This window comes from Heloderma suspectum, chromosome 12 (assembly GCF_057233095.1).
Source record: "Heloderma suspectum isolate Gila_16-S chromosome 12, 16-S_ref, whole genome shotgun sequence".
Lineage (NCBI taxonomy): Eukaryota > Metazoa > Chordata > Lepidosauria > Squamata > Helodermatidae > Heloderma > Heloderma suspectum.
In genome coordinates, this window is record NC_139469.1 from 15,390,389 (window position 1) to 15,416,875 (window position 26,487).

Below are 26,487 nucleotides of genomic sequence, written 5' to 3' on the forward strand. Positions count from 1 at the left end.
GGGGGAGAAAAGAGGGTACTGCTCAATTAGGGAAGGATCAGAAGGTGAAGCTTGTGCATATAATTAATGACCCCTCTCCCCTTATAATTCAAGCACAGCCTCCATTTTACATCTTAATATCCTCAAAATGTTGGTGAAACTGCTGGATACTTAGATCTTGGTTTGAATCTTGCCATGTCTATTAAATCCAGAAGGGAGCACAGTTCTAGATACAAATGATCTTAATTTTACAACCATCCACAAAGGCAGAGCAGGCTTGTGAAAACAGCTTTCGCGTTTACCATTAGTACATATTATCAGAAGCCACATTAGAACTCATAACCGATACAAATGAAACAAAGGAAGGGTCCTAATTTGCTACTTTTTTAAAAAGAGAGAGCAGACCTTGGTTTCAGCTGATGTTGCTCAGTATCATTGAAATTTTGTGATTCTGGGCTTAGTGTTTCTTCATCCTATGCAGAGCTCCAAGCTACAATCTTTTTCCAGAAGCTTCTCCCCCAGCCATCCATTTAATGAATGAGACACAGCAATATAGTGAGAAAATATATTTGTAACAGAAATTACATATACATGTGAGCAAAAGCAAGGTTCGAGGCACAGTGCTGCATTTCTCCAGATTGGCTCTTCCACAATTCTGAATAAAGATTTTCTCCATTAAGTCTCTGCTGTCTTTGCCCCATTCTTATACCACTTCCCCCACCAATAATTGCCTCCTCTGTTTTAGGGAGGTACTGGGGATTTAGTAAACAAAGTGTGGGAAAGAAAGGTGTCTGGAAACACTTTGTTCAGACCTCTCCAGCATATGAACAGAAAACCTAATTTGGGTAACTATGACAATTATCCAAGTGCTTCACTTATTAGGGGCCTTTATGCTTTTAAAACAAGCAGATGATTACCTGTGAGGTAGATAATCATGTGCATATAAGCAGCTAGTTAAAGGATGTAGATGCAGTGGCTTGTATAGTATTTCACAGGAACTTTTTCTAGCCTTCAATTGCCAGGTATGTTATTCTCAACCCCTTGTTACATTCTCCCTTGCAGTGCTTACTAATACAGTAAAATTCCTATTTCTGTCAGTTCTTTTAGGCATTAATGTTTCTAGAACTACGTCTATTTTGTAGATAAAGCTTTTCCTTTATAACCAGACATGATCAAACTAACTTTTGAACAATTGGATGGCGTAACTATTCATCATGATAGGTCGTAGTAGAAGCATAGTTCCGGGACACCACCACAATGTATACCACTTCATAAGATGTTTATTTAGGATGGTAACACAGGATAAGTCATGCAACAGCTCAGTAAAAAAGGGAATCATGTAAAGATGATGAAGATAGTACTTGGTGCTGCTGATTGAGGAATAAGTTTATAAAAATGACACTAATGTTCCTAAACTGGCACATCTAGAATTGCTTGAAAGCTGAACATGGAGATTACTTGAAAAAGTATTCATATTAAAAAAAGTTGTAGACATTTGTTAAAAATTGCCACCTACAGATTACTTCAACTGGACAACTATCACAGGTTCTTCCTTACAGCTGCAACACTAAGGTTGCTGTTAAACAGCAGTAGGGCTTTAAGCACCCAAAAAATTGTGGAACGATTTTGTCCTGTATGGAAAAAAAAATAGAAATGTCTGCTACTAAATCACGAAAGCAAAGAACTCTATATTCAGAAAAACCTGCATTGGCACCAAATACTCTCAAGCTAACGTCTTCAGGAGGTTAACAGAGGTAGAGGACAACATGCATTAGCAGACACTATAGGACGACCCTATTTTAAAATGGAGAGAAGTATAACCAAGGATATTCATGAAATGGCTACATCCTGCCCAAGAAAAGGTTCTGTCATTTGTAGTTTGATTTCAGCTGACTTAACATTCAACTTCTGGGAGGAAAAAATAAATACAGCGGAATGGAATTTGAAAACAAACAGAAGAACGGTTACCATCCATCAGTCAAGCGCAGTTGTGCGCACTGAAATAAGTCAGTAATTTAAAAAGAATCCTTTGAAAATAAGAAGTGTTTTGCACTTAATCCTAGTCATAAACAAGCCCACAAAATCTCACTTTTTGGAACTATTCCAATTGAAACTACACACTGAATTAAATTCACACAGTATTAAGTTTCTTTATGTAAAAAATCTTTATACATAGTAATAAAAAAAGATAAAGGCAAGATGCATCAAACAGAAGTCAGCTGGTTGTTCTCCAGTCCTACAGAGTCTGCCGAGGGTTCTCTGCAAGAAGAGTGGGAGACTGTCTGTCTCAAACATCTTCACCTTTTGCTTGTGGTAAGGATTGTTCTGTCTAAGCATCCAGGATGACAGATGCTGGCGATTGGTTTTGGCACTTACGCTGGCAAACTGAGCTTCTTTCCTTTGAGTACTAAGAGATACAAAAAATCAAGGTGCTGTTATACCCACACATGCATCCAAGAGCTAGCATCAAAAGCACCATTGTTGTGATGATATAAATAGCACATTTTAAAACAAGAAAGGAATTTAGTATCTTATTGATAGGGGATGAAAAAATACAAACAAAAGACACTACTCTGAGCTTCACCAAGGAGATAAAATGGAAGGAAAGGAACCAGGGTGGATAAAAATATTTTTTTCAAAAAATTAGGTACTTTCATTTCCCCTCCTTGAACAAAATAGTAAATTCCTCTCTCCTTTTAAAAAAAATAGCATACCTACATGCTAAATGTGCACTTACAGTCTCATAAAAATGAAGTTACCTGCTAATCAAATCTGGCCATTCATTCCTAACATACTGCCACAAAATCTGCAGCTTAACATAGGTAATAAGTATTATATACTATTTCCTAAATTAATAAAAATCAAGCTAATAAAAGGTTACACCAGGTATACGCTCCTTGATGTTGTAAAATGCTGTACAGAATTGTAAACTAACATGTTTTAGCGATGAGATTTGCACCATTGTTTAAAAATGTGTGAAGAACTATCAGTGGCAAACTGATTTACCTCAATGGTTTAAATCTGGATTTTCTCTTGGTGATTTAAATGATGACTTAAATCAATAATTCCAATTTCCTTGATTTAAATCAATTCACCCTGGAGGGAATGTATAGTGAAGTAACAGTGACATTTAAGAATAGTAGGGCAATATGAAAATTAACTGATGGCAGTACTGGAAGATGCACTTTGACAATGGGCTGAGTTCATACATGATTGAACTTGAAGAACCCCTGGCCTCATGTGTTCTCTTCCTTCATGTGTCACAATTCTCTGGTTTGTGGCAAAATACAGTTCGCCATTTTTCTCAGAACCAGCAAGTTATAACCTGTGCTTGCCTTGCAAACTAGGAAAGGAAATCAAGATTAAAAAAAACAGGATCAAAATGTGGCTTCCGAGCGCAAGGCATAGTCTGCTACAAGCCAGGAAGGAAGGGTGGGTGGGAATGAGCCCAAAGGTGCTTCAAGGCTCACTCACATAACCCAATGATTTCATTTTCAAGTTTTATTCTAAAACTTAGACATTGGTAGCTCTCACTAAGGTCCACAGGATTGATAGGTAACCAGATTTTGGGTTAGGAAACCAAATATTATGTGACTAGGACTAGGGGAAAGCCAGGTTCAAAGTTCTACTCAGCCATAAAGCTCACTGAGTGACCTGACCTTGGGCCAGTCACTATCTCTCAGTCTAAAATACGTCACTGGGTTGTTGTGAGGATAAACATGGTGTGTGTGTGTGCGGCGGGGGGCGGGGAGAACCATGGTCACTCCCATGAGCTTCTTGGAAAGGCAAATTCAAAGGACTTATCTGGTTTAGATGTAGATTTGAGGAACTTCATACCCAATAATTGGTTAATATTCAGAAGACCCGAGATTGATTGTTTGGACCTGTTTGCATCTCAAACCAACTCAATTGTTAAAGATTTGTCATATTTTGTAGTGTAAAAGATTCACTACCTTCTTGTTTAACTATATTCACAGACTATATGCATGGATTAATTATACATGGGAATTGCATCCTAGTGAAGCAACCTAACTGGGCTAACCAGCCCTACTTCCAGGTTTTCTAAACAGGAAGACATTCCAAAACACAGTCATCCTTTGTTATAGCAGTTAATTTATACTCAGGTGCTCCCTGGAATCATTGTGCCTACTCCATTCCTTTTTGCAGGAAATATACAAATGACAAACAGCATACTACTCTGCCCCCTTGTGTTTCTGGCATTGGAATTTTTGCCATGTCTCTCTATACAAATATTATAGGAATGGAATCCTGAGCAAAATAAAATTCCAGCATGATGAGCTTGGTAGCCCCATCGAGAGCATCTGGATCAAAATAAATGGAGCAAAGAATAAAAGGAACCTGGTGGTCAGAGTCTACTACCGGCCACCCAACCAAGGAGAAGACGAGGATGAAACTTTTGAAAAGCAAATAGCCAATGTTTTAAAGAAGCATGATGTAGTAGTAATGGGGGACTTCAATTTCCCCAATATTTGTTGGGAGACAAATTCTGCAAAACATGGCCCCTCCAGGAAATTCCTGACTTGTGTGGCAGATCACTTCCTCCTACAGAAAGTAGAGGAAGGAACTAGAGGATCGGCTATCCTTGACTTGATCCTAACCAACAGAGATGACTTAGTGGATAAAGTAGCAGTTACAGGAACTCTAGGGGAAAGCGACCACGTTGTACTTGAGTTCTTGGTTCTAAGGAAAGCAAAAGCCGAGGGTAATCAAACGCGTACCCTGGATTTTAGGAAAGCTGATTTTAATAAATTCAGAACAATGATCAGTAAGGTCCCATGGCAAGTGACGCTAACGAGAAAAGGAGTCCAAGATGGGTGGGAGTTTTTAAAAAGGGAAATTCTCAAGGCACAATTACAAACAATACCAACAAGAAGAAAAGGTGGAAGACAACAGAAGAAGCCAATGTGGCTTCACAAAAAGCTTAGGGATGACCTGAAACAAAAAAGGACACATACAGGAAGTGGAAAGAAGGCCAAGTAACAAAGGAAGAGTACAGGCAGGTAGCACAGAATTGCAGGGATGGCTCAGGAAGGCTAAAGCTGAGAACAAGCTGAGGTTAGCGATGGATGCTAAAAACAAAAAGGCTTTCTTCAGCTATGTGCATAGTAAAAGGCAGAGGAAAGAAATGGTTGTTCAGCTATTAAATAAGGATGGCAAAACCATAACAGATGACAAAGAAAAGGCAGAGGTGCTCAATTCCTCCTTTGGCTCAGTCTTCTCCCAAAAGAGGGTCTATGACCCCCTGGCAAAGGCGAAGTACAAGCTGAAGGGGCAGGATTGCAGCTTGAGATCGACAGGCATATGGTCAAGGAACACCTAATTACTTTGAATGAGTTCAAATCTCCAGGGCCAGGTGAACTGCATCCTAGAGTAATAAAGGAACTGGCAGAAGAACTCTCAGAACCGCTGTCTATTCTCTTTGAGAAATCATGGAGGACGGGGGAAGTGCCAGATGACTGGAGGAGGGCTAATGTTGTCCCTATCTTCAAAAAGGGTAAAAAGGAGGAACCTGGGAACTACAGACCAGTCAGTCTGACATCAATCCCAGGGAAAATTCTGGAGCAGATTATACAGCAATCCATCTGGAAGCACCTTGAAAACAATGCAGTGATTACTCCAAGCCAACATGGATTTGTCAAAAACAAGTCCTGCCAGACCTTATTTTTTTTGATCAAGTAAGCTCTCTTGTAGACCGTGGGAATGCTGTAGACATCATATACCTCGACTTCAGCAAAGCTTTCGACAAAGTGCCCCATGATCTCCTGATGAGCAAACTAGCTCAAAGCGGGCTAGATGAAACAACGATCCGGTGGATCCACAGTTGGCTACAGAATCGGACTCAAAGAGTGCTTATCAATGGGACCTTCTCAAACTGGGGAGAGGTAACGAGTGGGGTACCGCAGGGCTCAGTCTTGGGCCCAGTGCTCTTCCACATTTTTATTAATGACTTGGAGGAAGAGGTGCAGGGAATGCTGGTAAAATTTGCAGATGACACAAAATTGGGTGGGATAGCTAATACCTTGGAAGACAGAAACAAAATTCAAAGTGATCTGGATAGAATGGAGCGCTGGGCAGAAAACAGAATAACATTTAATAGGGATAAATGCCAAGTTCTGCACCTAGGAAAAAGAAACCCAATGCACAGTTACAAGATGGGGGATACGTGGCTCAACCACACTACAAGTGAGAAGGATCTTGGAAAGGTTGTCGATCACAAGCTGAATATAAGCCAACAATGTGATGTGGCTGCAAAAAACGCAAATGCCATTTTGGGCTGCATTAATAGAAGCATCGCTTCCAAATCCCGGGAAGTACTAGTTCCCCTCTACTCAGCACTGCTTAGGCCTCATCTGGAGTACTGTGTCCAGTTCTGGGCACCACACTTTAAGAAGGATGCAGACAAACTGGAGAGGGTTCAGAGGAGGGCAACAAAGATGATCAGGGGACTAGAAACAAAGCCCTATGAAGAGAGACTAAAAGAATTGGGCATGCTTGGCCTTGAGAAGACTGAGGGGAGATATGATAGCGCTCTTCAAGTACTTGAAAGGTTGTCACAGAGAGGAAGGCCAGGATCTCTTCTTGATCATCCCAGAGTGCAGGACACGGAATAATGGGCTCAAGTTACACGAAGCCAGATTCTGGCCGAACATCAGGAAAAACTTCCTGACTGTTACAGCAATACGACAATGGAGCCAGTGACCTAGGGAGGATGGATCCAAGATGAGGCTGGACAGCCATCTGTCAGGGATGCTCTGACTTGGATTCCTGCACTGAGCAGGGGGTTGGTCTCGATGGCCTTGTAGGCCCCTTCCAACCCTACTATTCTATGATTCTATGAAGCCACGTCCCAAATACTGCCATGGACTCTTACTCATCATTAGGCATTTTTGCATTCGTTTATTTAATATGCGTATCTTGTTTTGGATGCCCACTTTATGTGCAATTTGAATTGTGCAGTTTAGTAATGAACTGGAACGGACATGGAAGGGCTTCCACATAGATGCATCAGGAGCAATACGTTGAGGGACAGTACAAATTGTAAGTGCTTGAAACAAGTCATATGTATTTCTTAACAACTGTGGGATCTAGAAATGGCTCTTTAACAGGCATGAACATCCTAACCTAAAGCTGTACAAGTTTGGCATATATCTGAATGACAAAACAATGAATTTAGCAATTCCTAGAGATTAGTAGATGTACAATTTCAAATCCTTTCAGCAGCATCCTCTTTCAAATATTTCATGGCCTCGATGCAACATGAAGAATATATGGTGTAGTGTATGTGTTTAAATGCTGATTGGCATGCACACTCTTAAAAAAACGGTAATACTATATACAGGGGGAATATATGTATCTATGAAATAATAAAAGAGTCATGAAATTGTCCCAGAAAAGGTTTTGGGGACCTAAAATTGTCCACAAGGACAATTGATTTGTCACTACATATAAGGACAGGACCACATCCAATAGAGCTGGATGCATGCAAGTATACACACCCTGTTAGGAAATGTCTGAGGCTTATTTCAGCTCCTCCTGTTTTCCGCTAAGAAAAACAAGAACAGGCTGGAAGGAACATAACTCTTGCTTTGGGGATGATGCTTTGTGGTAAAATATACTCAGTATTAATATATTGCTGAGGCATGTGCAAGGAATCAAGAAAAACTTACATATTTAGGTCTACAGAACAAGGCGATCATATCTCATGTCTTACCTTTTGTAACATACAAATAGAAGAAGTCACAGTACAGAATAGTCTGGACCACGCCAGCAACAACAGCTATGAGGTCAAAGAATCCCTCAAAGTAGTAGCGCCAAATCCAGTTGATAAGATACAAGGCACGGTACAGGCCCAAAAAGAAAAGATAGTGAGTAGTGATGGTCTCTGCTTCCCCAGTTTTACTAATCATAAAAAGTTGGGGGAGAATAGCAACGGACTCCAAGTAGATGGAAAAGGTCCACAAGATCTGCAAGAAGAAATCAAAGATAAGCTTAAGTGATACCATCACTACCAGCTTCCACATCTACTATCTAAAAAAACATGATGTATTCAGCATTTTTATGCTGTTGTATGAACAACTAACTGCCACATCAAATCTGCACCAAGTAAAGTTGCCTATATATTTTCTGACTGATGCACACATACACACAAAATGACATACACTCGCACACACTTTTCATATGCTGTATAACTTGCATTTTTACTTTCATTAGGTTTGTTGTTCTTGTTTATTCGTTCAGTCACTTTCAACTCTTTGTGACTTCATGGACGAACCCACACCAGAGCTTCCTGTCGGCCGTCGCCACCCCCATCTCCCCCAACGTCAAGTCCGTCACCTCCAGAATATCATCCATCCATCTTGTTGTTGGTCGGCCCCTCTTCCTTTTGCCTTCCACTTTCCCTAGCATCAGCATCTTCTCCAGGATATCCTGTCTTCTCATGATGTGGCCAAAGTACTCCAGTTTTGCCTTTAATATCATTCCCTCAAGTGAGCAGTCTGGCTTTATTTCCTGGAGTATGGACTGGTTTGAAATTCTTGCAAGGCACTCTCAGAATTTTCCTCCAACACCACAGTTCAAAAGCATCTATCTTCCCTCACTCAGCCTTCCTTATGGTCCAGCTCTCGCAGCCATAGGTTACTATGGGGAATACCACTGCTTTAACTATGCGGACCTTTGTTGTCAGTGTGATGTCTCTGCTCTTAACTATTTCATTAGGTACCGAGCTCCTATTTAGGCCATTTTACTGTAGATGTTCTATACACACATCAGTTATAGACTAACATTTATAATTACTAATTTCATTTGTTTTAGTGATTTTGATTTATTATGTACATTCTTTTTGTTGTCTTAATTTTGTTAACTTTATTTCAAAATAAAATACAATTTCATGAGAAAAAAAATAAGACCGTGTGTGTGTGTGTGGGGGGGGTATCTGCACAAATAGTATGAACAGTTTTGTGCAATGTTGCAATAAAATAACACTTTTATAAGGTTTTACACCAGCAGTAATACTTACCACTAGTACTGTAGACCACTGAGTACTATACTTGTCAAATACAAAAGATGTACCACACTGTGTCAAATCAATGCTGACTGTCATGTTTAGTAGCACTGTAAGGTAACCCACAATTTTAAGATAAGGTGCTGGAAGTAACTCAGGCAACAACAGGGAATCCTTTTCTTCAAGAACCCACAGTGGTTGTTAACAAACAGAGAAAGCAGTGAAGAATAAAGCTCTGCTGGGTTACCTCTTAGCAGCAGCATGGATATTAATTCCTAACAACCAGAAAAATCCAAAGCCAGCTGCAGCTGACGACTGGTGCAGGAAAATCTGCCATGTAATGACTATGTCAAAACTATTACCACTGCAAAATTATAGGAAAGTCGTGTTGGTGTCATGACTTTAATCCAGGACATAAATCTGTGGTGTTCCAAAACAGTAAATACCTGTATGGAAATGTTGTCTGTGTTGTAAGTATAGTATCCTGAAATAGTTTGTATGTGGCCTGTTTTATTAGAAGTATTTTTTTTCTCCAACCTCACCATTAAAAGAAATGCTCAAAACTGCTTTGCCTTTATGATTTTTATATTGTATTTTTATTTAGGGATGGTTAGTCTTTTTACACAATGTTGTATATATGTTTTCTTCCATTTTTATATAAATAAACAGAACAAATGGGAGAAGAACTGCATACATACCCCTGAGCTTTTTGAAGGAATAATAGAGGGGTATGTACCCATATATGATAGACCTCATGCGCATCATGGATCAGCTAAAATGTAAGATGCATATTATTGCCTGTATTTTCTGTTTCCGCTCTATTCTTTAAAGACAGCACAATTTTAAGAATTGTAGTTCTTCTGAAGTTCTCCAGATGGCACCAAACACTTCCCAACTGCCCTCTGAGGACCTTAAATTACAGAAAATGAAGGGCACAAGAACCAGATCAGTGTCTCATTGGTGTGTTGTTGTTTTTTTAATGAGCTGAACAGAGTACTCAAATAACTAAAACTGCAACCTTATATTTACCTGGGAGTAAGCCTCACTGAACTAAATAGGTCTTACTTCTGAGTGGACATAGGCATGCTAAGATGCTGTCTACTCAGGATGCGGAGTAGACTGTAATTCTGCTTAAAATAGTTACAATTATGTCTCTTCATTGTTCCATAGAGCAAGATAAAGCAGGGCCACTAGTATATGATTTGAACAGGGGCTGTCATATCTCCCATTAGTTCCCATCACTCCACCTCTTTGGTTTAAGTTTATGATATTGGAAGGGTGGGGGCAGGGGAGGCAAAGTTGGAAGAAGGCTCTGGCTCTGCCCACCACCACTAAATAAAAAGGTTGCCCACGCCTCCACAACACTACAAACAATGTACTACAACTCTAAACACAAACAATTCTCCCTTGAATGAAACTTAAGTATACAGCATGGCATAAAGAGCAAAACGTTCAGTTTATTTCACAGTCATCCAAGTTCTCTTCACATAATTTCAGAACCCCTGAAGATACTAACCTCTAGAGGAGAGAAGTCATGATTGACAAGAAAAGACAGCCCACCGACTGGAACCACAAGAAACTCCACTCTGAATGTATCATGGTTTCCATCATAGGTAGCCTTAAATTTCATGTAGATCAGATAGACTGTAGCATATGAGCAAGCAATGTAGATAAGCTGAAAGGAAGAGACCCAGATGTATTATCAGGCGTTTAATCTGTGCTTCCACCCAAACAACATTTTATATATACAATAAGGAACAAAAGGAATCTTTGTTGATCGTTCAAGCAAGTTTCTCAGTTACAGTCATCAGCCTGTTGCACTGTCTACTACAACAGCTACAAATCGAATACCCATTTTCTTCTTAGGTTATCTGAAATATAAAGAGGCAGTGTTCTTCTTTTCATATCAACCCACTGACTGATCTGGGTTCTTTCAGAAGATTAAAGAAATCGGTCTCAAAATTTCATGGTCTGAAATCAAGACAGTCTTTTTTAAATTCTAATGCTGCAGCTTCAAATACAGACACTTGGTTCCAAACACCTCACTGATTCTTTCCCCCTAACTGTGATGCCAGTGCAGACGTTATATCACTGCAGCTGGCTCATGTAACTACCTGAGCAGTGTTCACTTCTTTCTTACATAAGGAGCTGTTGCAATCCTCCATGAGTTCCAAAACATCAGACATTGACAGATTTTTTAAATAGTAAATATCATAAGGATTGTCACTTGACCTACTGAGGTCAAGTTAATCAAGTCTATTGATTAAGTTTGAATGGGTAGGAGCAATTGTTCTGAAACAAGAACCTCACTTGTTGACAGTACAGTTATCATCGAAGAAGCACACACTCCCAAGATGCTGCTTGCCGTCTGCAGTTTATAGAGACGGCATATTTCTAGACAAAAGTTTATTTTTCTGAATCAGTTAAACACTGCAGCCCTAATAAGCATTTATCTAGCACTTTGAAGTCTTCAAATCACACTTCATTATGTTATCATAGTCCTTACACCAATTTTATAAGGTAGGTCATCCCCATTATCATCCCCATATTGCAGACAGAAGGTTAAGGTCCCATGTCTTGTGTGGGCCCACCTAGTGAGCTTCTGACTGAGACATAATGCAAACCAGGAACTTTCTGATTCACTGCTCAGTCTTAGCCATTATGCTACATGAGCTTTTTCTAAAACCTTACACCTAAACCTGGGCACCTTGCCCAGGCCCCCCTCAATCCTGGCAGCTCCACTGCTTGCTCTCAAGTAAGATGATTAACAACAACAAAGTGTCTTTGGATCCAGAATTAGTCATATTTAAGAGTATTCATGACTAACTTAAATCCCATTGATTTCAATGGGTCTGCCCAAAGTATAACTAAATCTGGATCCAATCCACAGTGCCCATCTACAGATTTACGATCTAATATATACAATATAAAAGAGATGGGGCAGGAGCAGTGGCAACTGATAAAGGCTCTGGCATGACAATGATGTTAAATGCCCATTCTCCAGGGATTAGATGTTAATGCTGCGGTAGCTGTTCCGACTGCTGCTCTTTATGACAGTGGGGGAGAACAGCAACCCTCCCCAAAGAGCGCTATCTGGCAACCAGGGCCAGGTAGCCCCAGGTGTCTTGCACCCTAGAGAGCAGACATTTTCTCCACCAGGCAGCAGGATGGTCTGCAGCACCTGGTTTTTCCTGGTGGTACCAGACTGCAAATGTGCTTAGGTCACAATTTATGCACACAACTCTGGTTTAGTCCATTTGAAGAATGCTTCATTAGTAGTGAGCTTACTACACAGCAGCCATACAATTTCATTCGTGAGCCTATAGTTAAAGAGGAAGCTTCCTCGAAGTTTGAAAAAGGGGTTACCTTGTGGAAACTCAGTTTCATTACATTCGTGACAAAATGCTGCACACAGACTTAATAAGTGGGGGGAAAGACTCAAGAAAGACTGAATAATTTGCTCAAAGTCACATAGGCTCTCTTCACGCCTCGCGTTTTTAGCAGGATCGTTCTTCTTTAATCACTGGTTTTCTTTAATCACTGGAACTTTAAATGGCACTGCTGCTCTCTCACAACTCCCATCCCAACCTGCCCATGTTATCTGAGAACGGAGAAAACCCGGCATTTTCTGTGCTTGCGATTGAAATCGCCATTTCACCCCTGTGTATTTCTCCTTTAGTGCTTTGTCCCGCTTTGTGTTGGCATATGCTAAGGGGTGTTGCTGGGCGGTGCTGAATAACACTGTCACAACAACAAATCGGTGAGAGGGTGGGGATTTTTGCCTCTCCCCCATTCCACTACAGGCGCTTGAACTGTAAAGTGGTTAACCATCCCAAATGCTTCTCCGAGATCCCTCTGAAAAAACAGCAATGCTTACTTCTAAGTAAACTCATTGGCTGCAAGGCTTTCCCTTCCCGGGAGTAAGTGCCATTGAAATCTGTGTGGCTTGCTTCTGAGTAGGCATGCATAGGCGTGCATTGAAAGTCTACTTAGAGTAGCAGTCTTACGGTCTCCCATCCCCTTCAATGCATTTACTTCAAACCTCCCCCTCCCATTGACTTCACTGACTGCTTCTCCTTTTTGCTCACCAGATAGGCTTTTTTCCTCCCAGGGTGGATGGGGGAGTCTCCCTTCTCAGCCACGCAGGAGAAAGCCTGACAGTGAGGATTTCAATGGGTATTAAAAGTTCTCCCCCCTTGAATAAATTCATCATGCAGAGCTTGGAATGGTATTTTTAATGGTTTCTCGTGTGTGTGTGTGTGTGTGTGTGGTTGTTTTAGATAAGGCAGTAATGCGGTGGTTTTCCATAGCACTCCCTCCCACCTAGCCAGCCACTATCTCTTCTCCTAGCCCACCTTGCAGGGTTGTTGGAAAGTCAGAATAAGGGGGAAGAGCAACATCAGCGTGGGGCAGGCTGCTAGGGATGGCTTGGTTCATTGACTGTATACAAGTCAGTTTGTGGATTTCTTACTTCTGTAGTTGGGAACCCAGAAATCGGTATACCCTTCAAACTCAGTAGTACAAGCAATATACCGCATTTAATTCCATCGCACACTGACATATTTAGCAGAGAAGGACTAGCAGCGCCAGCAACCTCGGGGTAAGCCACCGAGAAGACTCTCTCTCCCTTGCCACAAAATTGGAGAAAGGAGGGGACCAGCTCCCATAGCCTACTATCCAGGTCACTAGAAGGGCTTCCAACTTCCCTCCTGCTGTGAAAGAGTGGAGGGACAGGCGGAGCCATCAATCATGTTACAGGAACCAATGATCAGGGGAGGGGAGGGGGCATGAGGCCAGCAGTCTCCTTCTGTCCTGATTGTTCCATGCAGCTCCGCGCAGCCATGAAAAGGTATAGAGTGGAGGGACGAGCTATAAGAGATGCCTGTATACAGGGCCAGTGCAAATCCTGGAAAGGATCTGGAATCAAAAGTACCAGTTTGTAGTGGGATAAAATGCCAGGTGTGAAGAGAGCTACAAACTATGCTGGAATCACAAGCTAGGTCACCACCTAACCCGTTAGGCCACAATAACCTCAGCCAAGCAAATACTTAAGATTCTCAGCCCACTGTCTGTACACCTATTCTCAGGGAAAGAAGTGTTTTACGGGTACCATGAGTCACCTACTCTGGAGTGGTGTTGAAGTAGCTAGTCAGATACAGAAAATCCCTAGAAAGCAGTGCCCAGGATGCCAACAATAACACCAGCTAGAAAAACGGAGAAGCAATAGCCTGGACTGCATGATAGGAGTCTCCAAGGTCGGAATTCTGCATTCAGCTTCTTACAGGAAAGTGATATTCTGCTCCCAAAACACTATCCCAGACTAGTTCTATCATCAGTAACAATAAATGAAGAGAAGTAAGATACATCGAAAATATTCTAATATGTTGATTATTGGGGTAAATAAATATCTTTTATAAAAAGAGAAACACAGACTGGATAAGGTTACGTTTGGGGGAAAAGGGCCTCAAAAGATTCCTACTGAGTGAAAAAATTACAGAGTTCTTATAGGATTGGGGGCTTTTGCTCTGGTTCATTTTATAATCAAGAGGCCTTATTAGCCCCAGAATCCCACTGTCCAATTTGAAATTTAGAAAAATCAGTTCTAGCATGCTGGGGAATGCTGGGAGTTGTGGGACTTTTTTTCTGTCTAAGCATGCATAGGATTGTGCCCTGATTCGGTTGGAAGCCTGTAGAGATAAAGAACTAGGAAAAAGGGGGAGGAAAAAGGTGCTGTCTAACCAAATGGCAAATGGAATGTAGTAATTGTTGACTCATAGGATAGGAAATACATCTTACAATAGGATAGAAGACAGCTGTTGGCTAATTTTTTTGTAAATGACTTGGCTTGCCAAGTAAGGGTCTTCCACATTTTTAATTGTTATAAAAATATCTGCTGTTGCCTTTCCAGTGTGGCTTGGAAGTACTCCTTGTGTAATTTTCCAAGTTAAGAGATTTCATAGGATAGCCTCTTAGAGGACTGTATTCTTAAAAGGCACACATAGCACAACCAAGTCTATTTTAGCATACAGGGAGACAGAAAACATCTCATGTAGCAGCATCAGGCTGGTAGACTCAGCAATAAACATTCCCTCTGTCTATTCCTCTCTGTCTGGGAATTGCCAGACAGATAGTACAGGTGAGAGAACACAAACTGCCCACACTCCCCTCTGTGCAGGAAACATCCTCTTACCCAGGTGCCACATTATCTATTTTTGTTCATCTCCTTTTCTTCCCATCCCAATCTGCATTTTGTTAGTTTCTCGGCTCTTTTTCTATTCTTGCTGTATCTCTTGCACCTCCATTTCGCCTTTGGATATGCTTGCATAAGCATACAAAACACACACCCACACCCACACAAGTCTTAGTCTCCCTGTCCCCTTGTGAGAAGGTGGCAGGTTCTAGTAAGTGTGTGTACACAACTTCAGAGCCTTGCAGGTATTCCAGGTGCATCCCAGTCAACAGGTGCAGACCATGGATCTTGTTTAACTTCTCCTGTCACGATGGCGATCCTACTTTACCAAAGCATTACTAGGGACTAATTTTATCAATAAAATTATTGGACCACACACTTCCGTAGAACTTTCACAGGAATTTATTTCCAATGAATGCATTTGAAGTTCAAGGGTGTGTGGCTTATTTGGAATATTTTTTAAAAAACTAAACCCAGTAGGACTAAGACAGTCTTCTGGTGAACCAAATTAAGACTAGAATTAAGTCAAAAGGACCAGCTCTTATTCTAGGGCTCACAAAACCCTGAACAAGATGCATGCCAATCTTTCCGTCTTAATCTTCTCTGAACTATGACCATTAGGTTTCCTTGATTAGACAGGGAACTTTGACTTTTATGAGGTAAGTGAACAACATGTACCGATAAGCACTCCTTGATTGAGTCAAACATACATGACAGTTTGACTCAAGCTTCTTAAGTTTCTTTCTTTTTTTTAATTATACTTTCATTATGCTGTTCTATGGGGCTTCCAGTAGTCTCCCAAACAGGGGAAGGCTCAAGTCTGTATCTGTATAGCTTCAGCACCTCCGCAGCATCAGGCGCTCCCAGATAATTCACTGGGCCTGCTTTTTAGCATGCTCGAGTATTGGTACAACACAAGACAGAACACTCTACATCACCATTTTACCCAACCCCCAAAATTATATTCATATAAACATTTTAAATACAATCAGTACACATTTGGACCCACTAAAAATATAATGGCTTGAAATAGCATAGAATACTCCAGTTATCCTTAGAACCAGGCTAGTAGGCCAAACTCACCCCCTAGCCTCTCCCAGCATAGAGTAAGGCAAAATGCCCGGGGGGCAGGACACTGTCAGTGGGCATAGCCATACCCACTGACATTATTCTGCCTAAGGAGAGCCTGGTGGGAAGTAATTTTGCCCCCAACTCTAAAACAGTCCTGCACCACTGCTCTAGCCCAATAAATTTTCAACCCATTCATTCTATTATTTGTAGTCATGAGATTGCATTTTCAATTCTAATGCGAAGGTTCACACTAATTTTAAAATGGAAGCCCACCTGGAACCCAGTCTTGAGAATGGGCTTGACCCAAGGTTGGCTTTCCCTACTATACTCTCCTGGCAAAGCTCTAAAGTCAGGCTTCCTGAATGCATAGTAGTGGTGCAGCTGATGCACCAACACTATTTACATAATAAACAAGATTTCGCATGGAACTTGAGTAAGGGGGGACCGCAAACGGTCATCTGAATCTAATTAGGGTAGGTCTATTTCAACACAATGGTGTACCTTCCAGGCATCCATGTCACACAAGCACAGATTCTGCCACTATAAGGATCTCTGCTTCCATTTTAAAGGCTGGTTTATAGCCTCTAGAGCCTCATGTGGCGCAGAGTGGTAGGCGGCAGTATTGCAACCGAAACTCTCCCCACGACCTGAGTTCGATCCCAGTGGAAGCCGGGTCTCAAGTATCTGGCTCAGGTTGACTCAGCCTTCCATCCTTCCGAGGTCGGTAAAATGAGTACCCAGCTTGCTGGGAGAAAGGTAGTCACGACTGGGGAAGTCACTGGCAAACCACCCTGCTATAGTCTGCCATGAAAACGCCAGCGTAAGCGGGGTCCCTCTAGGGGTCAGTAATGACCCGGTGCTTGCACAGGAGGAACCTTTCCTTTCCCTTATAGCCGCTATGAGACTGGAGAGAGGTGAGCCCAGAAGCTGAGCTTGCAGGGGTGAGAATGCAGAGTTGCGCTACTGCACCAAACAGCTTGAAAACCCTCTCTCCCCCCATACAGCCCTCATTCCACTTCCCTTACTGTCCTCTTATCATCACCCACACTTCCTTCCGTTCTTGACAAAAAGCCTAGAAGGATAGAAAGCACAAGGCTTGGAAACCTAGGGCAATATTTGCAAACTAGCAATAATGAGCGCAGAATTTGGATTTTTCTTATTGGCACCACCAGATGGAGAGACATAGACACACAGGCGCGCGCGCGCACACCCACCCACACACACACAGCGCACCTTTGGTCTAAGAAAGCCTCAAGTAAGGCATAGGGTCCTCAGAAAGAAGAGTCCGATATACTCCAGCAGCATCAAATAGTTCCTTATTTTGCATGGGCAGAACCCTTGTAGAAGAACTACACTTTAAGCAGGAATATTAAAGAATATATTTATGGTAGTAGCAAAACTGGTGATAGCAGAAGCGTGGAACATGATCAGAGGGGTCAGAACACAGAGTTACAGCCACCAGTACAATAATAGCAAACTGTCTCAAGAGCCTTTTCCAAATGACTTCAACCTTTTCTGCCAAGCAGTTTATCCATGTGTAAAATGGAGAATACTGTCTTCTAGCAGTGAAACTGTTAAGGCTCAAAACACTACTGATGACTAGCAGTACAAAGGCAATTTATTGTCACATTTGTAACCTTATTGCTTTCCTAGAGCTGCAATTCACTCATTTTGTTTTATCAACACAAATTTTAACAGATGCAGGAGGTGGTCTATTTGTAGATGTATTTATTTTTTGAGCCTTTACTCTAGTTACCATGGAGGCTAATTCATTAAGATGAATGTGGGGGGAAAATAATTGCCCCTTTTATTTATTCATTATACCATACCTTCATAGAAGTGTTATAAAATGAAATGAATGAAGTGAAGAGATCCAAGTAACGAGTAGTGAAGACCAGGCCAAAGAGAAGCTGGCTTTTCCCAGATATACCTAAAGCAATAAAGAAAGTAATATGAAGAAAGGTCTTTAAAACCCAAACTGTGCAAACCCCCTTAATCCAGAACACAGCGTTTTCATTCAAACACTGAGTTTAAACCAAAACACAAGAGTCACTGGATGTCTCCATGCCAAAAGAACCCTATGGATGAAGTCTACACTCCTCCATCCAAAGTTTTGGAAATCTAGATGTTTCAGATATTCGTGATTTCCCACTATTTGCTTCTCTTAGTAATAACTTTTATTCAGAACCAACAATGTATGAAGCATCATACTGAACAGGACAAATAATAAAACCTCTGAGTAGGGCCCAAGGCAAGGCCGATCCTGCTTAAAAGAGTAGCTAGAGCCACTGAACAACAGTGGCTGGGGAGTAACAATGGGAGAGAGCCTCAGAGCCACTGTGGAAAACAGGATGCTGGACTAGATGGACCACTGGTCTAATCCAGCAGGGCTCTTCTCATGACTTAGGGTAGCAAGAGTATGGGAGAGCCTCTGCACTTCAACAGTGGCAAAGTGCTCCCAAGAAAGCTGCTTGCAACAGACATGAGGTGGCGTGGCAGAGGCTATATATTCCAATGGGATTTCAAGCAGACATGAAGATACCTGGGGTAGAAACAGGGTTTGTGTTGAAGGGAGGGAAGCAGCATGGGCATCAACCCCAACATCATCTCATCACAACCACATTTGAAGAACACCCCCTTTTTCTCTTTTTACAGGCGCAGCCAATAAGCCAGATCGGTGGTTCATAAATTTTGTTGTTCTCAAGATGCCCAGTTGATTTGGTTATCTGCAGATCGCCACATTTTCTTAACAACCAACACATAGCAGGATGCTTGAAAGGCTTCATAATTATTTCATATTTAAGACTCAACTTCTGCATTTGTCATTGGTTCCACTATCTGACAAATATATAGATATGTGTAAGAGAGAGCTATGAACACAACTGAAGATTTTCATCTAAAGTTCTGCTACAACTTACTTGTGCTGATGGAAGAGGCAGGTTGCTTTTCAGATTAATTTTTTTTTAAGTGGATTGCCTCTTCAGCATGTGTTGGATGTCTCAGGAAAACTTCTGTGTCTCTGTCATTTCTGTTTTATTTTCACTTGGTGCACTTTCATTATTGTAAATGCACCAAGGACTACTGCTGGTCTCCACAATGAGCCAGGGGATTGTCTATCAGGTCTGGTAATCGATGAAAGGAAATAGAACCACTTCTGTCAATAAGTGACAGCTCAGCTGTGCCCATCTTCTTCTTTTTGGAGGGGAGAGAAGGGAAAGATGTGGAAAGAGGCTAAGGCAGACAGCTGGCACTTCTAGTCATAATCCAAGCCTAGGCAGACATCCCATTGTGCTGACTGCCAGAGTGAAACTGGGCCTGAGTCTTCTTGCTGTCTCATACTAGGTGATGAGCCTAAAGACCACTGTCACTTGCAGAATGTCTTCCTAACCACCAGTTCCACAAATGGTTATTTGTGCACAGCAGGAATCGCTGTAGATCAAGGCTGGCCACCAGCTGATTGGGTCAGAAAGGTTTTGTGTTTTTTTTTTTTACTGGCTACAGGAGTTTTGCCTATCTCATAATTACAACAGAGGATTTGCCAGTCTTCAGATGACACACATATAATTTCAACTGCTGTTTTTTGCAAAGATAGCAGCTTAGACCACCTAAACTAGTCCTACAGCTGGGAAAGGTTGAGATCTTCTCTTCCAGGGGAGTGGCTAAAGGCAGCAATTAGATCTGTGTCTACCTTCATCCTATTCTCCTCCATTTAACTCCCTCCCTGGCAGGCAAGGTCATACTCAGGCTCCAGACTTCTACACAAACTGTTCTGATGTTCAGTAAATATGCAGCCTATTTCCATTCCAGCACTTTCTTCCATCAGACTCCTGAGAGGATCAGAAAGGAGTTATCTAGTCTTGGCAAGGCCCACTAGCCCTGATCCCAGTCTGTGAGAAATGCCCACAGAAACTGCCTCCAAGCCCTAAGTCATTAACAGTTCATTGAGTTGCAGAGAGCCCCTCAAGCAAGACACAACTGCCACCGACAAAACATTAGACCTCAATCTTGAGCACTTTACACGCATCCATTTCCCACTGAAGTCTGTTTACAACTGAAGCTTTTGACAGGAAAGCCATTAAACAATGACCTTCCCACTACAGGAAGTTTGCAGGTCACATTTTTGCAAAGATTATGCCTCACTGCGTGCAAAATAGGGGTTGATTACAATATATGCCTCATTACATTATTATAATGTGTCACGTGCCCGTTTATTAGCTCTGTTCCATACAGCTCAACTTGAACAAAGTGTTTAAGCAATAGATGTTGCATATTTCAGCATAAAAACAAAAGCATGGAGATACCACACACAAAAAATAAGCTTAGTCATACAGGTATCAGTTAGAGGAGGACTATTTATATACCACCTTTCTGCCAATGCTCTAAAAGCAGTCTACATTTTAGAATAATGGCATATAATCTAACAGACATGATACAAATGGAAAAAAGGGATGGAAAGGGAAATGGCAAAATAACCAAATTCAGGTACCAATTCTTACATAGACTTGGTCCACACATAATGCTAACCCATAATTTATTTAACCCATGGTTTGTTCCCCTATCCAGGGTTTTTCTAGGAGAATCGAACAAATCGTGGTTTATTTTCTCAATCCATGGATTGTTTGTTTCTCTCTTCCTTTGTCCGCTCCCTCCCTGCATCCCAAATGCCCTTGTGGCACTTTAGTACTGGCATGTCGAGTTGCTGTTTTTTTACCACTCTTGCCCACTGCCTCTGTAGCCTGGCAAAACAACCCATGGTTCTGGGTTCTTACATAATGACAACCCATGGCTTAAACAACTCAGAGTTCACAACCCAACAACAAATCACGGGTTCTCTTCTTGGGTTGTTCATGTTAACAACCCATAGTTAAACCATAGTGCAGGGTTCTCATGTAACGACAACCCATGATTAAACAACAACCCATAGTCAGGGTTGTTATTACAGGCGAACCAGGCCAGTGGGAGATGGTTCCAAGACTGCAGGAGCCAAATGATAATCAGTCCCAGCTAAGCTGATGGAGCAGGCTTTGATGTATCATCTCTTCCTCTAACACAACAGCAGGCAGATCTTCAGATGTTTTGAACTTCAGCTCCCAGAAGCCCCTGCCAGCATGGCCAATGGTCAGGAAAGCTGGGAGTTAAAGTCCAAAACATCTTGAAATCTACTTTCTTCCCATCCCTGCTCTAATGCAGCCTGAGGAACGGCAGCTGATGGAGACCTGCAAGGGTAACCATCCAATACCAAGAAAGATGTGGAAATGTGCTCGATGACACCAGCAACAGACTCACCCCAGGACCCCATCTTTAACTTATCCATACAGCCACCTTGTTGCTTGTGAGTACTTCTTCATACCAGATATCTTATGTCTTATTTCACTAGACCATTGACAATTCATACTTCTATTTTTTAAAAAAAAATTATGTTATCTGATTTCTTGCGTTCTCATTACAAGTATTTTATTCAAAATGGAAAGAGTAACTTAAAGGAAACTAGATTGTAATTATGTTCCCTATTATAATTATATTTCTCTCTTAAGCACTTTCCTGCGAAATGCCAGTGTCATCTATTGCCCCTCTCTCATCTTGCTGCAATTATGTTCATTGATATAATGCTTCTTACTTCAAAAAGTTAATTGTGTTAACAATTTAAAAGCCTGTATAGCTAAGAATAAGAGAATATCTCAGTTTTGAACATTTGTTTTTAAGCTCAAACTTTGCTTGTTGCCAGCCTGTTGTAAGATCTCCATAAATCTGATAATACAAGGAGCACACTTATATTCAATGTACACCAACCATGCTGGTGCTGAACTACAAGCTATTCTTAACAAGTCTTAGAAGTAATGACACCAATTATTTGGGGTGGTCGATAGCGTTAATAGTCCTGAAAGAGTCACCTTTTCTAGTTATGAAGGTTCTTATGCAGTTAATACAATTAGTTTTACAAAGATATTTGCATTTATAAAATAAACTAATAGGATATCTAACCCTGCCCTAAACACCTAATCAAATGCATCCTGCCAGCTTCCACTAACTTTCCCCCTTTGCAACCATCACCCTAAGGCAGAGTAGCAGTCAGAAAGTCCCCCCCCCCCCAGCACCATGCAATGGCTATTGCTTTAGAGTACCTACTTCTGCACAAGGAACCTGTAGCCCTGCATCTCCCATAGCCACAAGTGAGGGATGATGAGAATTGTCCTCCAGATTTTGTTGGACTGCCCCAGGTTATCCACCCCCTGGCCTAAAGGCACAAGGAGCGAGGATGACAAGACACTCACAGGTGCAGAGAACTCACTTGTTCCTTATGTTTTTTTTGAGAGTTGACAAACAAAATACAGATATGTTGAATGTATGCATGTAAGAACAATACATGAAACAAAATTAACAACTGGCTGACAACATGAATATATGCAATGCTATTAAAATGGGTGCCATTACATTGGTACTACAATCCTATGCATGCTTATTCAGAAGTTAAGTCCAACTGAGTCCACTGTGGCTTGCTTCTAAGTATGCATTCATACAATTGCAGCCTGATTACAATCCTAGGTACACTTACTAAGTAAACCCCACTGAACTCAGTGGGGCTTACTTCTGAGTACAAATGACATAGGATCAGGCTCTAGGGATGAGAGCTGAATTCTGTAAACATACAGCCTACCTGAATTAAACCTAATTAATTATAATTTGAAACAGTTGTGTATGTGAGAGGACCCATGGATTCTTCAGACTCTGGTTACTTATCTACAATAATTCAAGCCTGTAGCTTTAAAATCAGCTCCAGTAAAATACCAAGCGATTAGTCAACTGTGACTGATCCATTTTGCCACCAGATAGCATTCTCTCCTCTTCATAGAGTTCCCTGTTCAAAAGCTGTTTGGCTTGATCATATGAGTACAAATAAAATTACCAACACAGCATCAGTTTACAATAATGTTTAGACAGAAGAACCTAGTCCAATGTCAAATCATCAGTGCAGGATAAACAAGGACTAAATGTCTAAATAAATGTATTGAACAGCTGACTTTAAAAAAATAAAATAAACTGGAGCACATAAGCACAAGAAGAAGCAAGTCCTTATTTCTGGAGGGAAAATGCCAGCAACAAATCTGTCGCAAAGTACAGTAACAAATAACAGCACTGTTGGCATTAAAGTTTTGCTTTGCAACATGTAACAAGTATGGATTTCTTCAGCTAGACAATGAGAAGTTTGCTTTTCTGTTGAGAAACTGGCACAAGGGAGCAGCAAGAATACATTTCTCTCCAGGAAGTTTTGTTCACCACACCTTCTGTTAGCTGCCACGTCAGAATAGGCCAGGAATCTCAATTGAGAGCCTATTCTCCTAAGCCTTGATTCAGTCATTTGCTTCCAATTTTCAACAGCAGTTGGCAATGCAAGCAAAAGAGCTTGCTGAGCTCTCAAATCAAGTGGGATCATAGTTTAATCCCCTCAGAGAAAAAGAAATAAGGGGTCTATCATGAAAAACTAAAAACTGAGGGTCAAGCAACTCGGGAGCACTTTGGGGCTTGCAAAGTCTATATGAAAACCTGATCTTACCGCAATATTTCTGCTCATTGAAACAGCAAAGTCCATTCATTCTATTTATGCACATCAATTCCATAAAGAAAAAGATGCATGCACGGTAGGATGAAGGGATAAAACATTCATGCTTCCTGCAGTTCCCTTAACAATGAAACATAATTTTGCTGGGGCTGCACCAAGAATGTCCCCCTACTAAATTCTTCTGAGCTAAGAAACAGCACCTTTTCTGTTCACTTATATGACATCCCTGCATTCTTTTAGAATAAAGAAGAGACACAGTTATTTGACCTGGATATTCCTAGTTACTAAGGAGTTATCAAATAAGATTGCCTAGATTTTGACCCCTTTCCAAGCCTCTTGACTCACTCAGCTTCAATTTCATCTGCACTGTGGGATCTCTCTATGTAAGACACTAACTACTATCAAAAAACCCTAGAACCAATTTCTCCACATAGCTCATTCCTTTGGCATCCTCATAAGCAAATACTTCTGTTACAGTACCTAGGAGAAAGGACCCCACTAGAGCTTTCAAACCTTCTCCCACCCACCTCTTTTTACATGAATACAAAGTAGTGCTTTCAATATTCTCTTTCAAGAGTTAGCACCTCCCCACCCCTTTAAAAAATTGGGTACAGGGCAACTGTAGGAATAGCTTCAGTTATTCCTAGGGTTGCCCTGTCCCTCCCCCTTTTAAAGGACATGAACCCTAATCCCCCAACCAGACTCTACCTCTTCTAGCATTGCACAGGTTTAAATACGATCACACTCTTTAAAAATAAGCTGGCACAGAGCCACTACAGGCTCTCATTTAATTCAACATAATTACATCCTTCCTCCAAGAAATTCAGGAAGGACACATAGTGCCTCCCCTCTTTTTCTCTTTACAACAACCCTGTGAGGGAGGGCCAGGCTGAGAGGGGCCCAACTGAGAGAGGTGGGAGGACACCCAATAAGCTCAGCACGAATTTGAACTCAAGTCTTTCTGGTCTGAGTCCAACATTCTACAACCACACCAGGCCTGCCACACAGTTCCCCCAAATCCCCGAAACATCCCTCAGGAGCCAAGTGAATCATCCTCCCACCCTTTAGAAGTACAAGGCACAGCAGGAGTACCCTTCTCAAATCAGCACCCTAGAAATGTCTACCTCCCCCCTACGTCCCATGGGTTTCTTTACTGGTCAACCAATACACACACACACACAGAAGGAAGTGTGAGGAACCATCACCACCACAAAAACTCCCCCACACCTGAACGCAAAGCTACCAAACCACCACAGATATGGGGGGCCGGGGGAAGGGGGAGAACCAAACAGTCACCCCCCCCGATTCCCACTCAACTCCCCAAACATCCAATATGGCCCACTGCAAGCGAAGCCCCACAACACACACAAGTTGAAGGAGCATATCAACCCACAAATCAGCAGCCGCCCCCCAGAATCCTCATCTCCCACCCTCCCAGTAAAGCTTCCCTTTACTGAAAGCAAAACACCCTGAAAGCAAAACACCCGCCCCACACCTGCAATAAGAGGGGGGCCATCATCTCACCCCTAAAAAAAAAAAAAAAAACAGCATCGCCAAAGTGCCCCTGACCTGAATTCAAAGCCCCGTTCTGCACTGAGAGAGGAGGGAAAGCAGGACACCCCCCCCCCGCATCCCCTTCCATCTCCCCACAACTTCCGCCAGGCTTCCTCACTGAAGGCACAAAAGCAAAACAAACCCCCAACAGACGGGGGGCCCTCCGCCCTCCAAAGTGCCCCTCGCCTGGAAGCAAAGCCCCCAGCCCTCAGAAGGTGGTGGGGAAAGTCAGCCCCCCCTCCCCCCCTCCCTCACACACACACTGGGGGGGAGGGAGAGTGAGGGGCCGCTTCGCCACTCTGAGGGGGGAACTGTCACAAATAAGAGGGGGGTCGCCTGAGGGAAAGCGGGGGACGACGGAGGCAAAGGACCGGCCGAGCGAGGGCCGAGGCCAGCCCAGGGGCTGCTCCCCTGGCGGCCGAGGCCGGCCCGCTCCCGCCCTCGCCTCGCCTCGCCCTCCAGCCCGACGCACCGGCGCACGAGCGGGTCTTCCAGATCTTGAGGAGCAGGATGATGATGGCCGCCAGGTGGGAGAGGTCCCCGGTGAGGCGGAAGATGTTCATGGCGCCCGACGAGGAGGAGGAGGAGGAGGAGGAGGAGGAGGAGGCGGCGGCGGCGGCGGCAGGCGGAGAGGAGCCGGGGACCGAACCGAAGATGGCGAGAGCTCAGCGGGCACCGAGCGACGTGGCCCGGGGACGTGGCCACAGACAGCCAGCGCGGGCGCGGTGCACGCCGGGAAAAAGAAGAGGGAGGGGGGAGGGGGAGAAAACCGCTCCAGCCGCTGAGAAGCGACACCGGGGAGGGGAGGGGAAGGGAAGGACGCGGGGAAGCCACGCCTCCTCCCCGCCTCTCTCAGCTGACGGGCGGGGGACGGCAGGGGGCTTCGTCTCCCTCTCTGCGCACGCGCACAGCATCCCGCCCTTCTCCGGCTCGGCTCGGCTCGGCTCGGCTCCGGGAGTTCGAAGGGCGCTGGTGCGGCTGCCGCGCCTGCGCGTTGGGCCGCGAGCGTTCTGGAAAGCTCGAGTCCGGAGGCAGTGGGACGCCTGCGCGCGCAGCCTCCCCACACACACACACCCACCCGTTTTCTTCTGGAGCGCTTCTCAGTTAGGAAGC

General features: G+C 42.7%; 1 protein-coding gene across 1 annotated transcript; it reads right to left on the reverse strand.

The window, feature by feature from the left end:
• Positions 1 to 530: 530 nt before the first annotated feature.
• KDELR2 (KDEL endoplasmic reticulum protein retention receptor 2) lies at positions 531 to 26,051 on the reverse strand. The gene is made up of 5 exons (XM_084818466.1): positions 25,847 to 26,051; positions 18,092 to 18,192; positions 10,518 to 10,676; positions 7,712 to 7,964; positions 531 to 2,386 (listed from the first exon to the last, which is right to left on the reverse strand). Exons 1-5 carry the CDS (start codon positions 25,935 to 25,937, stop codon positions 2,352 to 2,354), a joined length of 639 nt encoding a protein of 212 aa, XP_084674592.1. The 5' UTR covers positions 25,938 to 26,051; the 3' UTR covers positions 531 to 2,351.
• Positions 26,052 to 26,487: the final 436 nt, after the last annotated feature.

What these genes read in the sequence shown, in the direction of transcription:
- KDELR2 (XM_084818466.1), bottom strand. Translation starts at nt 25,937, where the DNA reads ATGAACATCTTCCGCCTCACCGGGGACCTCTCCCACCTGGCGGCCATC. An exon ending in GAAGACCCGCTCGTGCGCCG is followed by an intron (nt 18,193 to 25,846) that starts GTGCGTCGGGCT and finishes TTATTGCTTTAG; the next exon opens with GTATATCTGGGAAAAGCCAG. An exon ending in ATGACTTCTCTCCTCTAGAG is followed by an intron (nt 7,965 to 10,517) that starts GTTAGTATCTTC and finishes TTCTTCTTGCAG; the next exon opens with ATCTTGTGGACCTTTTCCAT.